This window comes from Plectropomus leopardus, chromosome 16 (assembly GCF_008729295.1).
Source record: "Plectropomus leopardus isolate mb chromosome 16, YSFRI_Pleo_2.0, whole genome shotgun sequence".
NCBI lineage: Eukaryota > Metazoa > Chordata > Actinopteri > Perciformes > Serranidae > Plectropomus > Plectropomus leopardus.
The window spans coordinates 11,525,581-11,542,480 of record NC_056478.1 but is presented as its reverse complement, the minus strand read 5'-3'; the positions used below and the strand labels follow the sequence as shown (position 1 = coordinate 11,542,480).

The following is a 16,900-nucleotide window of genomic DNA, read 5'->3' as shown; positions in this document are numbered from 1 at the left end:
TGTGATGGCAAAAAAAGGTGTGTTTGACTGTTTATGAGCCTGTGAAGGTAAGAAACTGTATTTTAAAGATATTAAGACACAATGATATAATTTGTCAGCACTCACCTGCAGGCTATATGTGGATCAGGAGGGAAGATGAATATCTATCCAGCCTATAAAGGCCGCATGGACCATATAGGAGCCAAATAATCACCCGGAACTGACAAGATCCACTTTCAGCTGTAGAAAAGTAATCGCTTTGTCAATTTCTGCAGACCTGCTTGACTCCAGACACACCTGAGCACATACAAACATGCAGTCTGCAGCCTCTCTATCATTACTTCTTCTTCTTCTACTGCCGCTGCACACTTTCTCAGCTTACATTGCCATGTCTGCTCTCCAGCTTTTACTATTTTTACTTCTCTATGTCTCTCTCACTCTCTCTTTCTCACTCCCAATGTCTATCTGTCAATCTCAGCAGCTCTGGTGTTGAATCATTAACGATAACCTGAGGCTCCTCCCACCAGGTAGATGAATACAGGCAGCAGAAGGAGAGACAGCAAAAGTTGGGGTGTACAAATCATACTCAGCTGCTAAAATTCATTTCTTTGTGTCATTTTATTGCATTTTACTGTTGTCTCTCAAAATGTATTTGCATATAGTGATGGGTTTTGCTTAAAAAAGATAACTGCAGCATTGGTTTGTGATTTCAGTGACATTAAGCAGTGATTTATTATTTCCTGCTGACATAAAGGACAGATACCTGCATGTAGGCATGAGCAAACAGTGAGAAAGTCATTGTAAAAGACGGTAGAAGGGGAAGTGAATTAAGACACTTTCTTCCACCTTCCTGTAAACCAATAAAAAAACACCCTGATTTTCAGACACTCTTTACAATAATATAACAACCTTTCCACTGAGAGCCCAAAGTATCCAAGCTGAGGGCAACAAGGACAACTCTTAATTATCTGTCGGAGTTCAAAAGTGCCTACTTCATTAGGTTCCTGTTTTTCCACAGAGTAAATGCCACTGGATATTTTCCAGGCTGCAGCGTCATTAAATGAATCTAAATGAGGCTGAAGGGTTAGCATTGTGACAGAGGGCGTAGGCCTTTATTGTTCGCAGTTAATTATTGATACTCTGTCTGGTTAATGAACGACATTAACGACCCCGGGATCAGAGATAAAAAGGGTCGGATTGCAGCTGTGGAAGCTGAGGGGACGCGGTGACAGGCAGTGCATGTTATGACATTTTTCCATTAACATGGTGATAGGTGTTAATTTAAAAAAACAGCTGAGGCCGAGAGGATAAAACAAATACACCTGTCCGGAAAGGATCCACCTCCATCAGGAGTTATTACTTTGGTCAATTAGAGGCTGTATCTGCTGCCTTCCTCTTTTTGTTTCTTTCTTTGTACAGCAGCAACGATGTGTGCATCCTAAACACATGCACAATCAACATTCAGTACTGTCTCTGAGAATAAAACTGCTCTGCTTTAAATGGAAACCCCCTGACTACTTCTCCTTCCTTACTCACATTAATTAAGTCAAGGCCAGTGTTTACGTGTTGCTGTAGCTACTGATGAGAATGAGTTATCTTCAGTTTACATTTATTTTCTAGCATAGATTTATGAGATTACAAAGGGTACACATCCCCCTCAAAATTAGGAAAATCAGTAGAAAACAGTAGTAGATATAAAGTAGCAAAGGACTTTTGTTTTGACAAAATTAAAGACATCTATTGCCATATGCAAAGACACAAATTGTTTCATAAATATAATTCAATTAAATATCATATATGTCAATTAATATAATTTAATATTCAATTGAATAATAATATAAATATATAATATGATTATTTTGATTATATATATTTAAATCAACATTATTATTGATTTAAATTGACTTTGTTGTTGTTGTTATTAGTATTATTATTAAATATGAATGGCTCACATGGAATCAGAGAGACAGTAAACGGCAACCAGGTATTTACTGAGTATTTTATGTTGTAGAACAAAACGTTAAATTCTCTTCAGCTTTTGTTAACCAGACATTATTTCAGTCTTCTAACCAGGTCCAGGTCCTGAAACGCTAACTCATATTCGCTAACTCATTCTTGGGGAACTCTATTGCTATTCAAAGTTAAAATATTTTAACTATTTGGCATCTTCCAGAGGGAGTTGACATCCGGATGTTATGTAGCTCCCAAACAAAAGGCAAAAACATGGGGATATGAGCAATTACTTGACTTGACATTACTAGGAAATTACATCAAATAAAAAAGTTTTTTTTAACATTTTTTATTCCATTCTTTGCAAACAATACCGTAGCACCATTGCAACATATTGTCATGCCTATTTCATTTTATCATCCTGCCCTCTGAGTGCCTTTTCATGCCATCCAGATGGTGTTTTCCATCTGCAGTCAACCATCCGCCTGATCCCATGTTGACGCAGCGTAAGTGTTTAGTACTCAAATTTTGTGGCAGAAGACCCCAACACCACTGTTTCCTATGTGTCCCCCATGTTGAAACCAAACCTACGCACTTGACTTTGGTAAACTCAGCATGTCAATAAATCACAAACCGGGATCAGAATTTGTATTATTGTCCTTCTTTAATTCAAGTGTAATTCAATGACCAAATACATAGTTCATAATGCCCAACATTCTTTCAAGTGAATATGCAACTGATATTGCAAACAAAGTGATTGTGGTCACAGCTCGTACAGACTGAAAAGAATGTTTCCTTAAAAAATACACAGCAATTAAAGGCAAGAAAAGAGCTGATGAGCAAATGGACGCAAGAAGACAGCAATTAGCAACAATGTTTTTAGAACCACAGGTTACATTTCAAAACATTTCCCCTTCAAGTAAAACAACTGTATCTTCATGTAAAAATGACATAAATCATAAACTGATAACACCTTTGTACTGGCATTACAGAATTGTGTGTTTGAATCTTCAGTGCACTATTGGTGATACACACAGGATAAAAACCTTCGACGTAGTCTTTACTGATTTTAAAAGTCAGTCTGTACATACTGTTCTGGTCCTTGTAAAACAAAAAAGTCAATGATTTAAGGTTAACTTTGGTATTTTTTGACATGAACTTTATTTTTCCATGGTTTTTGTTTATAAAGTACCAATAGAGACAACAATTTTTATAGAATCGGTACACTATTGAGCGAGAGCACTGCAGCCATGAAACATGCTGTACTGTAACCACTGTGGGCATATGTGCCCACCGTCAGTTGAAGTCCACTAAAAGTGCTTGCGCTCACCAGATGTCATTTAAATATACAGTAAGTTTATCTTTGTAAAATACACTTTGTTTTCCCAAAGTCAACAGAACCAAAATAAAACTCATGAGAAAACATTTCTGGTCGTCTTCACTTGGTTAAAATAAACCCTTATTTCACTCAGTTATATGTGAACATATACTACCTCTATACATGCGAAAATGGTTGTTTAAGTAAATGTCTGTTGGGTTTGGCGACAGCGATTTCAGGGGCTGTTTCTGGTTTAACAAGAAGGATGTTACTATTTAACCAAAAGCTCAATCTCTGTAGGGATCCTTTCCATAATGTTGCCCCTTATAATAGCAATATGAGCCTGTCAGTGGCAAAAACAAGCACTTTTAGTTGACGTACATTGACAGTGCACACATACCCCAAGTGGTTATACTGTAGCCTGTGTCACGGCTGGTGGCTGCAGCCTTCTCACAAAAACTGGATCACTTTCAAACATTGTTGTTCCCAATAGTCACTTAGATGCAAAAACATGGAAAAAAAGGGTCCAGGGTGAAAAATACTGAAGTTATCCTTTAAATTAAAAACAAATGACCTCCTTCAACTACAAACTACACATCAAATCATCATGATGTGGACTGAAAGCCACAATACAAACATGACAGACATTCTTCTATCGCTCATTCCTCAAACAATGTGTGCCAGTGACAAACAAAAGGCAGATTTATGACACACAAATTCAAAACCACTCGCTATTAAATTATTGAAAGCAGGTACAAATACCTTAATTACTTTTTACAGTGTCAGCTCATTCACATCTGATAAACCACATCATTTACATTGCAACCAAGCACACAGCAAAAGCATTTACAAGCATCTAATACTTTGTACATTTAACTGATTTTCAGGGTTTTTTTTGTTGTTTTGAAATCCAAAACTCTGATGATAAACCTCCGAAATTCCACAAGTCTTTTCTTCATGATTAATATGTTTACTCCTGCTGTGTGGATGTTTCAGGTTGAGACTGACAGTTCTAACAACTGAGCTATTAGAAAGATTACCTCAGAGTATGGTATGCATTGAGAAATTGTATGTAAAATATGCATGCAAGGCTAAAACGTGAGAACGTACAATCCATTTAAGGAATGTTGCACACTTCAGGAAAACAAGTGTTGCAAAACCAAAGCAGCTTATGAGGCAAAACAAACTGTACAATATGCATTTCTGTTCTAAATTTCACATTCACTTCTATTTAAATAAAATCTTCAGAATTAACCCAAGCACTCATTTTCTAAAAGGAATTATTGTGCAATTTGTTTTTTAACACACTATAGTGCTCCATGTAAAGCTGGGACGGCATGTGAGAGAAACTATGTGACTAAAAGCAATTTACAGCCTATCAACTTTTTTTGTAAAAATGAATGTATTATCTTTTTTGTCTTGGTTCACTATTCTGCATTAGCTTGTCATCTAGCTGCAAGTTTTACTGAATATTTATCAGATGAGTTTGTTACTTTTTTCACTTCATTGATTGCTCATTAAAAGAGAACCTGAGACGATGAGGAGGTAGATTAGCATAGTTGCAATGAGGTCTTATGATTGTACAATACAGTTGGTCATTCTCTGTGCAAACATGGAGGACACCCAACATGTCTGTGGTAACGGCATGCAAAGCTGAGCAATGCATTTTTGTGGATTGCTGTTTTACTGCTGTGATGCCAGTGACTTCATACTCTTCTCAGCTAGTGGTCATTCTGTTTTTCAGTCAGACTCAAAGAACAAGGTGATCAGCTCGCCTGCTCTTCTTTAATGCCACAGGCTTTCATGATGTCCTCAGGGTGTTCAAAGACGGCTTGAACAAACTGACCGAACACGTGCTCCATGTAGCTCTCACCTCGGGGAAACAAACCCTGCAGAAAGGCGATGTGTCCACCGTGGGCCGTCAACAACAGAGCGACATTAGGCAGGCTCTGGACCGTGGTCAAGGGGAAAGCTGTGCAAGCAGAAAGATTTAAGGAGTTAGTCGTGCGAAAAGAGAGATACAAAACATATTTTTAAGCAGGGAGACTGAAATATTAACCCCAGCATAAAGGAAAGCAACTGAGAGCAGCTGCACCAAGTTGAAAACAAGTTGCCTTCACGAGTGTAAAAAATGCATTTATACCCATACACACACCACTTCACCCCCATTTACAGTCATTTTAATGCCAAACATTTGGCATTACAGGAGCGAAACATTTTTCAACTGGGGAAAGGATTTCAACACAGCATGGCTAGTGCAACTGGCAATCCAGAAAACGTAGCTAACCAGTATTGCTGCAGCAACTTCATATGTGTATTTGAAGGGGTTTTATGCACAAATCAGTACAGATTCAGAAGAATTCTCACATTTTTATGCAATTTGTGTCCGCCCGGATTTAAAAAAAAAAATCAAATCAAGTCAGAATGTCAGCCACATCAAATTTAAAACATGGCGCTGAAGTGCTCCACCAGTCTTGGGAAATATCTAAGTGTATGATAATAACACGATTTTTTTTTATTTATGAAAAAATGAAAGAAATGAATGTTACCTGATAAATCTAATGACAAAAATACATAAGCCTAACACAACATCGATCTTCTGCTGTTGTCTACTCACCGTGTTGGGGAGAGAAGGGGTCGTCAGCAGCGTTGAGACACAGGATGGGTACTGCTGTATTATGGAGTTTATTGTCTGGGCTGGCATCGTGGTAATAGTCCGTACAAGATTTATAACCAAACAGCAAAGAGGTGAAGCGTTCGTCAAACTCGCGGATCGTTTGCGCCTTGAAGACAAGGATAAAATAAAAATCATAAAGAAGACAAAAGGCCATCATACATAAAGTGACAGGAGAATCTAGGACAGAAAAGCAAATGTACATAGCGGTCCATACCTTCACAACATAGTCAATGTCCACCACTTTCTCCAGAACCTTCCTGTGTCTGTGAGAAACATTTTTTTAATGAGTAAACAACCCACACTCTGGAATTTATGCAAACTGTATGCAAACTATCTGACCTGGTGACAGCTTGACACAGGCCGTTGGTGAGGTATTTGTTGAAAAGCAGCCAGTTGAGCGGTTCTTCCATTGAAGCGGCAGACTTTAGTGCATTCCAGGGGACGGAGATGGTGAAACCCGCGACCATTCCTGACTCTGTGCGCTTACGGGCCAGGTAATTTAATAACAACATGCTGTACAGAATGAAAGAAGAGAGAAAATATAGAAAAAGACAAAGTCAGTTTCACAAAAAGTTAGCAACTAAAGAGAAAGGAAACAAAGATTGGATCACTTTGACCATTAAATAACTTTTTGATAACAGAAATGCGAGCAGTTGGAAACCATAGCACCGTACACCAACTCACCCTCCCAAAGACACACCAGCACCAAACACAGGGGCATGTGGGTAAAGTCCTTTGACATGCTGCACCACACGCTCAAGATCTGAGGTATTGGCTGCACAGTAGGTGACAGGCGTCTGAAGCGAGCAGAGGGACAGAGGAGGAGCGTTACATGCTGTGTTCAAGTGCCGGATTTGGTGTTTGAGCTCCTGCTACGGCTGTGAAATCCAGTGAAAAGACCAAAACCAAGAGTGCTTCAGTTGGTCTCTCAAAACTTTTTAACTATCCTACAAGCCTGTGATCACCTTAGCCATGTGATGCTAACAGTTAGCCCTGTCACTGTGAGTATCCGTCTTTGTCCCAGGTGCAGGGCGACAGAGACAGAGACAGAGAGAGCAAGGCCAGGAGGAGCCGAGCGAATGAATATGCTGTGCTCAGCTCTACAATGAATGGAGATTTTATCCATTTTAAATCGTCAAATATACAATAATGTTGCAGTGATTGAATAAAATTTCAAGGTCATGCAGAAGGCACAGAGATTGGCTGAATTTGTGGTAATTTTTGTGACGGCAACATCCTGGAGGCACTGTTAAGAATAGCTAAAGTTTTATATAATGAGGTAAATGTATGTCAAAGTAACCCCTATGAACACAAACCTCTGGCTTCAGACCATTCTGGATAATCTGTTCCCAATATTTGTTTTTTTGTCTACTCTTGAGACAAGGTGACGTCAGCTCGGGACAGACTTCTTCACATGGTCATCTTCTCCTAGTGTTTACAAAACGTGGCCTACACTGCTAAATGTAGCCACATGCTAACATCAGGGAAACATGAACTCAAGGTTGCCAGTGTTATTCATTTTCCAATCTTTTCTTTAATAATTCCTGCTGAAACATGTCCGGTTTTGACGATTTTTGGACTATGAGCTTTTATTGGTGAAAAAAAAGTGCCAGTAGCCTCCGTTATAGTCATGTCCCGCAGGTAGCCCAGGTGCAGGGGATCTGTAAACGCTGACAGTTTAGAGCAGACTGAGCTTTTTCAGGAGGGAGGCTTGAGGAGACAGGGGTAACAGATGAGGATTTCAGACAGAGTGAACACAGGTATTCAGGCAGACAGTGTAAGGGAAATAAAGTATTTTTTGACCATCAAAACATGTTCTAGTAGAAACACAGTATGAACCTGAAATGAGCATATGTCTGCTTTAAACAACAGAAGTTTTGAGCAAAAGTTACTAAAACTATTGGACAGTGTCGTAGTGTGTTTGTTGAAGGACTATGTCCAACTGCGGATGAATACACATTTGGTGCTCTAGTATCTACAGCAGTAAAAAGGTGCATGTTTGACTAAAAATAAACTACAGTGCTTGTGCTAATCCTTTTGAAGGACCATGTCACCAAATACAACAGTGTGGCCCACTGATGTGTGTGTGTGTGTTTTGTTTTTTAGTTTTAAGACAACAATAGAGATCTATGGCACAGGCATATAAGCCATATACAATATTTTTTTCACGGGACAATAAGACAATGTGAAAATACTTATATCTAGTCTTATTCTCAAATATTTTCTGGAAATAGTATCAGTGTTAAATTTGACACAACCATAGTTCATTAATAATTAATTATTGCACTCACCAGCAACTCTTCCCCTCCAAGCCCTCTGTTGTTGAAGACCACACATCTACAAAACAAAATGTATATAAAACAGCTGAAGCAGCTGCTGAACATTGCTTACTTTAATTTAAACTTATGATAATATAAAATAAGATAAGATAAGATAATCCTTTATTCGTCCCACAGTAGGGAAATTTGCATTCTTATTGCAGCAAGGTGTGACAAGATAAGCAAGCTAAAAGAACAAGGTGCAAAAGTAAAAAAAACAAGGTGCAAGAGTAAAGAACATAAACTGTAGATATTTCTGACTGTTGAGTTTGCTCCCTGTGTTTTTAACTGCTTGTTTAACTGTTTTTTTACTATTACTCGTTAAAAAATAAGCTCCGTTTTGACTAAACTTCTGAAAAGAAATGCACGAGGTGTTTTAATTTCACTTTTAATTTTGGAAAACAGACACAGAAAGTTATCATTCCATACAGGACACAGGTGAGGAGCATATCTGACCTGTAACCGCGGCGGGTGGACTGGCTAATGGCGTGGAGCACATAGGACTGCTTGCTGTTGCCAGTCAGGCCTGGGAGGATCAGTACTGTGGGTCGGGTGGAGGATTCTGGGTAGGTCGCACTGTCCTGATTGTCCACCCAGTCCAGAGAGATCTGACCACCATCAACAGTACGGATCAGCTCACTGAGAGATGAAGAGAGAATTACTTGAGTCAATAAACTTATTACTACACAAATATAAAGATACTGTGGAAAAGGAGTACAACAGAAAGAAGTAAACTGGAGGTTTATCCTACTTGCGATAAGTGACGTGCGGGCGGGACTTGAGGAAGGCACAGACCAGCGTTTGAAGCCGACCTCCCCAGCACCACGGAGTGGGACTGAAGCGCTCGGCCACCACAGGACAGTGCTTGTGGAGAAATGCACTAAAAGCCTCGCTAGAAACCAGGGCTGGTGTCTGAGGGGAAAAGAGGCAAAATGAAGGGGTAGAACAAAGGGGTCTTGAAATCAGTACTTGACACAGACAACAACATGTATGTAAAACAGGCTGCTTTAGGGGGCAGAGAGTAAGAGAGGTACAGAGCTCCAATGGCAGGGCGTGTTTGTGTGTGTTTACATGGTGTCGTAAACAACACAGTGTTACACAAAACCTAAAAAACATTTTCTACAATAGAAAACAATCTAAGTACAAACTGTATGAAAAAAACAATGATTATAGACACTTTCAAATGTTTTGCAATGGTAGTTTATAAAGACAGACTTCATGAGTATTATGTGGTTTTAAGCCAACATTCACTCATGAGTAGTCAACAGATAATAAAAGATAATTCAATAAATGTTCAAGTCATTCATCAAGTCACAAAGCCAAAAATGTGCAGGTAGCATTTAAATTACATATATCTGAGTTTTGGTCTGAGGTTATTTGATTGCATTACTTTTGGCTTTAGGAAATTGCTGTAGGCATTTTTCTGTTGTTCTTTTTTCACATTTTGTGGACTAACCAAAAAATGTGTTAACTGCAAAGGTAATCAGCAGATTAATTAATAATGAATATAACTGCTAACACTTTATTTCAACCTCCTTTTGACATCTTTAAGTGTTTATTCATGTATTTGTCAACAATTTAAACTCTCGAAAAAAATCCCTAACTTGCATGAAATGAATAAATGGTTTAAAGCTGTCAATAGATGTGTTCAAAGCTAATAAACACATATTATATATTGATTACAACTACATTCAAATAATAATGTTATCAAGCATTGAAGCATTAGTACTTTATTACAAGTTATAAATGCTTAATATAACGGTCATAGTTAAAATGTCATTAAATCACCTTATGATTATGTTATAGTATGCTAAATACGATCTGTGAGTTTTTCATATGCTGGTTATAAATGCCAAACAGGGGTTATAATAAAGTGTTAGCAAATGACCACTGGTACAAAGTGAAGTCACCTTTAACACACTCAGTTTTATGCTGCCTGATCACCAAAAAAAGAAGAAAACAACAGAAATATAACAGAAAAGACAAAGATAAAATAAAATTTAAAAAAAAATAATAATAAGATAACAAATGAAATAAGAAAAAAAATTAAATTAAGTAAAATTAAAATAAATTAATGAAGAACGAAATAAGTAAAATAAAATAGAAGATAAAGCTAAAACATAAACAAGAAAAAAATACATAAAGTTAAAAAAAAAAGAATTAATTAAGACATAATAGATTAAAAGAAAAAAATTAATAAGGAGGAATATTACTAAGGAATATTAAAAGGGTAAAACAAGTAAAATGAAATGATCAACTAATGATAAACAAAAATAATAACAATACAATAAAAAAAACATAAAACACAAAAGACTGTGGATATAACGTTATTGCAGTCATAGAGTATAATAAAAATAAAATAGCGTAGTAAAATATTGACTTAATTAATTAATGCAAAAATAATAACGGGTAAAAAAAAAGGGAAAAAAAGTAAAATACAACAAGATAACGTTTATATAACAGTGCAGTCATTATCACCGGTACCCTTTACCGCAGTGACTGACCTGACACTTGCGGCCCCACAGATAGTACAGTGCGGCCGTGAGGGAGCAGATGAACACCGTGTAAGGTCTGGAAACACACTCCCAATATGTTCTCCATAGCTCCAAATGTGATAAAAACATGACTAATGTCTATCTAGTAAGGCTAATTTAACTAAGGATATGTAGACGTTAAATCACTCCTTAACCGGCACAAAAGGGACAAACAAGAAAGACGTGTAACTTAACGTTAGCTACAGTAATACCGGACAACCTGCCTCCATCACCACCAGCTAACGTTACAGATGTTTTAACGGGAGCTCCTTTACCCGGAGACGTCCCATCACCTCTGACGGTAAAGGTAAAACGCCGGTGTCCCCCTGTAGGCTTTTATTCAGCGGCGTTTTCTCCAGGAGTCGCTGCTTCCTGGTTATCGGATCGTATGTTTAAAGAAACACCTCCAATGTCAAAGTCCGCCTCGTGTTAAGGTCCGCCTTCACCATGTAAGGACATTTACTGAAGGACTACAAACATGGACGTCAACTAAACACGCGTGCGCAGTTCTTCTTCTTCGTTTCCACTGTCGGTTAGCAACGGACGTATCAGGCGCATTACCGCCACCCTCTGCTGAGATTGAACTTTAACCCTTTAAAACCTGACATCACTACCTTCAGACGCCTTTCACAAGTATTTAAACCTTTGAAACCTGAACACATTGGTGCGATTTATTTTAAAAACATGGGGAATGAGCAGCTTTTAAAGAAATGTTCCACAAATTGAAAGAAATTATTAGAAAATTATTTTTTTTAAAAAACTTGGAGAAAAAAATTCTAGGGAAAAAAACTATTTGTCATCATCATAATTACATATTTAAATTTACTTTACAGAATTAATTTAATTTTAAGCACCTTTCTCCAAGTCTCGTTTGCCTTTTTTGTTTGTTTGTTTTCAATGTTTTCTTTTCTTTTCTTTTCACTAATTTTCAGGTATTTGTAGAATATGATTCTTAGAAAAGCTAGGGGGATTTTTTTCAATGGTTAGTGGGATTGTTGTTTTTTTCATATTACTTTTCAGCTACATTTTTGGTACTTGTTAATGTTTTCTTTCTTATTTTTGGGCCATTTCTGCTTTCACTGCTCATTGCCTTCTTCCCATGTTTTTGAAAGAAATCAAGCAAATTTGCTCAGTTTTCAAAGGGTTAAGACTTATATTGGCTGTTACTTTGTAGTAATTTGATTAATAGAAAATTTATTTGGTAAAATTATGTGGTAAATGCACCAATGTGTCTCTTGCACCTATATTTTTAGCCCCTGTCTTGTAGGTTCACAAGTGTTTTCCCCCTTTTTACTCGTGTCCAACCACCCAGCTGAATGTCGTTGTCCTGATTAGTCCCCTGTGTATATATACCTATGCTCCCTGTTGTCTCCACTGTGTTTGCTGCTGTCTTCTTGTCCCTGAGCTCTTCCTGATGATGCAGTTTTTTTTATTTGTACTTGTCTGTTTTGGTTACCTACTTGTTTTTTGCACATTTTCTTTAAATGCTCACTTTTCATTTGTACACCTGTCAGCCCTTTTTTGGTTCTGCATTTGGGTCTTCATCTGAACTCAGACGTGACATTAGGACTCATGTCCGGGGCACTTTATTGTGTTTCCTAGGAACAATAGCAGAATCAGAGCTCAAGCACCGTGCAGTGCCTAGTGCAGGCACATTGCAGTGCTGCAATGTTGAAACACACAGGCCATTACACCAAACAACAACATCTCCATATGATAGGCAAAGCATCTAAACTGAAGTTTCAGACAGCCTCACTCATAAAGTTCCACTTTTACCTTTATGGATAATTTGCATTAATTACAGACAATTCAATTCACATGTGAATCTGCATTGTATACTTCATTGGGGCAAAAAAAACTTAAAATAAATGTAATGATAGCACAAAGGAGTTATGGTTTCACAAGATGGAATTTATTGTCGGTTGATTACATGAAGTCTCTTACAAAATAATGTCTTTTTAATCTTTTTTGATTGACTTTGAAGACTGTTTGCAGCCAGGACTCATTTGATCTAGTTGTGAGGGATTCCTGTAACCACCTCTGACTCAATGCCACACTCATCGTTTCCACGCTTGATCTTAAAGAAACCTGAAACGAGAAAACACAGTTTAAGGCCCAATACTTCTTGATCATATCACTCACCACATTTACGTGACATTGAAAAAGCGACCAAGAAACATGTCGTACCTTTATCTCCCCAGTCACTGTTCCAGGAGTTTGCAGCCAGCCAGTAGGGCGTCCCATTCTCTTCTCCCCAGCCGAGGATCTTAATGGCATGACCGCCCAGCATCTCTCCTGTCACATGCTGGTACACTCCTGCAAGAGAGAAAAAATGAGTGCAATAACACAGAGTCAGGACGGATGGTTTTCCACATTTTGTTATAGATTTTCCAGAGGGCAAACTATGCTCTAAGACAGTGGTGGACGAAGTATTCAGATCCTTTACTGAAGTAAAAGTACTAATTACAACCGGTGAAAATAGTCTGTTACAAGTAAAAGTCCTGCATTGAAAATGTAAATTTTAAGGGGGAAAAATTAGGGAAAAAAACACCCAACAATCTCTAAATTATCAAAAAAAAAAAAAAAAAACACTTTTTTTTTGCATGCATATACAATTTCAGAGTTGTGGCTTATGCGGCACCAAAGTCAACCCAGCCTCACCGGTCTTGTACAGCAGAAAATCTGCATATACAGAGAAAGCTGCTTCCACAGGCCCGTTCTTATACAGCTCGGTCATGATCTGCTCCTGTTTGGATGGGACGCTGTATGTGCGTCTACCTGAAGAGGGACAAACAGGAAACTGTAAAAACAAGACGACGTATGACAGAGAAGCTCCTGTTGGAGGAGACTATAGGTCATTTTGGAGGTTTGTACCAAAGTGTTTGTCTTTCGGATAGGATGGCGAGTATCCATTGATGCACTGCTCCACACACTTTGGAGTCTCCTCTTCTCCCTGACACGGAGGACGAGTCCCATTCACGTGATGCTCACAGGGAGCGATGGTGTAGGGTCGGCAGCCTGTCAAACGCACCATCAGCTTCAGCTCAGACTTTTTCTACTTCCTTTTAATGCTTCCTAAAATCTCAGTCTGCACTCAGTATAAGCTTACCGACATTGGAGCCATACAGGCCTCCTGTCACGAGCCCTTTCTTTGCCCAGAACTCCCAAGCAGCGGAGGGATAACCACCAAAACAGCTGAAACCACAGGGCAAAATAATACCACAAATGTTGGTTTTCAATGCACTCTTAAAGGAATACTCCCCAAAATGATCATTTGTATATCAATTACTCTCCCCATGTCACATTGAGCTCGTGAAGAAAAAATCTGTTTTTCCCTAAGTGAAGAATCCAAAATCAAATGAATTTGTCTAAATGAAGAATCCAAAATCAAAGAAAAACTCTTGATGAATTGAAGCCATAGAGGTCCATGTTTACCAACAGCAAAACTATATCAGTTAACTATATCAAGAATTTTCTCAGTTTTGGATTCTTCATTTCTTCCCAAAGTCAGTAACTGAGTAACTGATGCACAGCTGGTCATTTGGCAAGTGAATTATTCCTTTAAAAATCCAGGAATACACTCATTTTGTTGCTCACCCCATGCCACATTCATCGCAGCAGGACAGCAGATCTTCAGCAGAGATCTCCAAAGAGATCTTACCTCCGCTGTGGATACATATCCTGTCAGATATGGCCTCAACTGCCCCAAAGGCCTGCGGGAAAGAATTAAATGGAGAACTAGCTTAAAAATATGTCTCTATAATGCACATGACTTATCTTTAAATGAGTTCCAGCTTGCTCTATCTACTCTGATTTATGTCCTTTTCTTGGTCCGTCTTACCCAGCAGGACCCACAGGATCCCTGGTCTCTGATCTGTTTGATTGTAGGACAGTTGGGCCACTGCTGGCGCGGGTCGAAGCTGTCTGGCAGCTTTATTCCTTCTGTATCGTGAACCCTGAATAGGAGAGGACAACGGTCACTGAGCACTGCAGATAAGATGAATCTGCTGATTGTCACCTGTTTGGGCATGTGACAGACTACACACACAAATCCATGCCCACACACTCTCATACTTAGTTAAACTTACACCTCTGGCAGTTTTGGTCCATTCAGTATGGTCCCACACAGTCCTTTCACATAGCTGATATCAATATTATGGAAGTTCTCCCCAGCCTGGAGCAAAAAAGTGGAGTTAAAATGGGAGATTACAGAAATGAACGCATTCATGACCACAATCTGAGGCAGCGGGATTGCTTATGTGGCCGTATGCTGCAGAGATTATCACAGGACATGCAGGAAATAGACAAATTTACTCACCGTCCAGGTGGTGTTGGCTTTTTTAATAAGGTTTATCATCTCTGAGGAGTCATGAGGGTTGTGAGGCCGAGCCCAGGTGACAGAGACCGCCACAAGCGCACAAATGAGAGCCAGGAAATGCATCCTGCAAAACAGATGACAATCAGACTTCAGCATAATCACCACAACTGCAATATGTTCATTATGTCTCACGAAGAGAGAGATTTGCTGTTTTATAAGACATCACAGCATGAACAACACAAGGAAATGGCAGTAAAATTTAGCTCACACTGGAGCTAAATGTTGCTTGATAAAATAAGGAAATTATTGAATATTTCTGTAATATACACATACACCAGTTCAAATCAACAACAATAAAGTTGCAGGTTATATATTTATTCATTAGCAACTGCTTCTATATCTCAGACTTATGTATGACATGCAACATCTTCCAATGCTGAATTTTGAAATCAGGTAGATTTGTGTAAAACTGCCCAGTCAGTTTGTATGGAAACTGATTTTTGCTAAAGCTATGTAAAACCAAACTGGAACAGGCTTTTTTATTGCAATCTCTTGTTCATAGGTCTTCCAAACAAAACAATCCAAGGATTACAATTTATCCAGAGCTCAGCTGCACAGATTGTAACCAGGACAAAAACATCAGACTGCATGTCGTGTTCTCTGAAACTTTCATTGGTTTCCTGTTGTTTTCAGAATCCAATTCAAAAACCTTTTTTTGCTTTAAAAAGCATCTCCTGGTCTGGCTCCACAGTTAATCTCAGACCTGCTCTCAATTAAACAGACAAGCAGACCTCTCCTACCACAAAGTAGAAATGTCGCTCGTGCAGACGACACTTTTAAAGTCTGGTGAGATGGCAAAAAAAGGTGTTAAAAAAAGGTGTTATGTGGTATTATGTGTATAAATGCACATTTGCACATTTTGTAATTTTGAATTTTGAAGCACTGAGCTGCTTTTGTATGTGGTGCTGTAGAAATAAACTTAAATCAAGTGACTAACAACTTTTATTAAGAAAACTATATAAAAGATTTGAGGTGTATTTTTTGGTGTAACAACATGAATCAAGACAAACTTGCACATTAACCTCTTTGAAAAAAATCAAATATCGTGATATTTTTGACCAAATACCTCAATATCGATATTGCAACAATATTGTGTGGCTGACTTTTGGTGCTTTCAGAAAATATTTTTTTGATGAGAACTTTGATGAATAATAATTAGTAATGTGGATATAATGACTAATAGGCCAAAGGCAAGTAATATAACAGTTAAATTTAGAAAATTACATCACTTTACTGTAATTCTTCTTTTAAAAACAGTAAAGGATATCTCACAGTATTACTATATCCAAAATCTAAGATGATATTTAGTCTCATTTCAAAATATTCATATTTCAAAACAATACTTATATATGAATATGTCATGAATATCAAGTACTATTTAAGATAGAAATTAAAATGATAATAGCAGTAAAGGAAAAACAATCACCTAAATCAAGTCTTAACTTTTACCTGTGCTGCAGTTGTTTCGATGGGCGTTCTTCTGAGCAATTCTTTTTCTCTCACTGAATAAAACACCAGCTGACTCGCTTCTTATTGTCCTTTTTACAAGCAGAAAGTTATGGAAGTCACATGTCTGTGTAATGAGTGCATCGTCAGGAATCATCTCATGTGACTAACAAAAAGTTCTTTCCAAAGGCTGACAGGTGATCTTGAATAAAATGATAATTTAAAACTTTTTTACTTTTTAAAAATCTTTCCATTTTATTATTTGAAAGATTTCTCTGTGTATTCACATTGCAGCCGTAT

General features: G+C 37.9%; 2 protein-coding genes across 4 annotated transcripts; both read right to left on the bottom strand.

Moving 5' to 3' along the window:
* Positions 1-2,574: 2,574 nt before the first annotated feature.
* Positions 2,575-11,125, bottom strand: LOC121955810 (phospholipase ABHD3-like). 3 transcript variants are annotated; one of them, XM_042503896.1, is made up of 9 exons: positions 11,052-11,125; positions 8,994-9,154; positions 8,699-8,881; positions 8,216-8,261; positions 6,609-6,721; positions 6,264-6,437; positions 6,139-6,187; positions 5,865-6,030; positions 2,575-5,219 (listed from the first exon to the last, which is right to left on the bottom strand). In XM_042503896.1, exons 1-9 carry the CDS (start codon positions 11,064-11,066, stop codon positions 5,014-5,016), a joined length of 1,113 nt encoding a protein of 370 aa, XP_042359830.1. In that variant the 5' UTR covers positions 11,067-11,125; the 3' UTR covers positions 2,575-5,013. The 3 variants fall into 3 exon arrangements, with proteins under 3 accessions (XP_042359830.1, XP_042359829.1, XP_042359828.1); XM_042503895.1 differs by having other exon boundaries at positions 10,747-11,124; XM_042503894.1 differs by lacking the exon at positions 11,052-11,125 and having other exon boundaries at positions 8,994-9,779.
* A 1,578-nt stretch (positions 11,126-12,703) lies between these two features.
* Positions 12,704-16,629, bottom strand: LOC121955592 (cathepsin B-like). The gene is made up of 10 exons (XM_042503617.1): positions 16,604-16,629; positions 15,095-15,218; positions 14,865-14,950; positions 14,618-14,732; positions 14,374-14,489; positions 13,886-13,971; positions 13,651-13,794; positions 13,438-13,554; positions 12,964-13,092; positions 12,704-12,864 (listed from the first exon to the last, which is right to left on the bottom strand). Exons 2-10 carry the CDS (start codon positions 15,215-15,217, stop codon positions 12,788-12,790), a joined length of 993 nt encoding a protein of 330 aa, XP_042359551.1. The 5' UTR covers position 15,218; positions 16,604-16,629; the 3' UTR covers positions 12,704-12,787.
* Between the last annotated feature and the right edge of the window lie 271 nt (positions 16,630-16,900).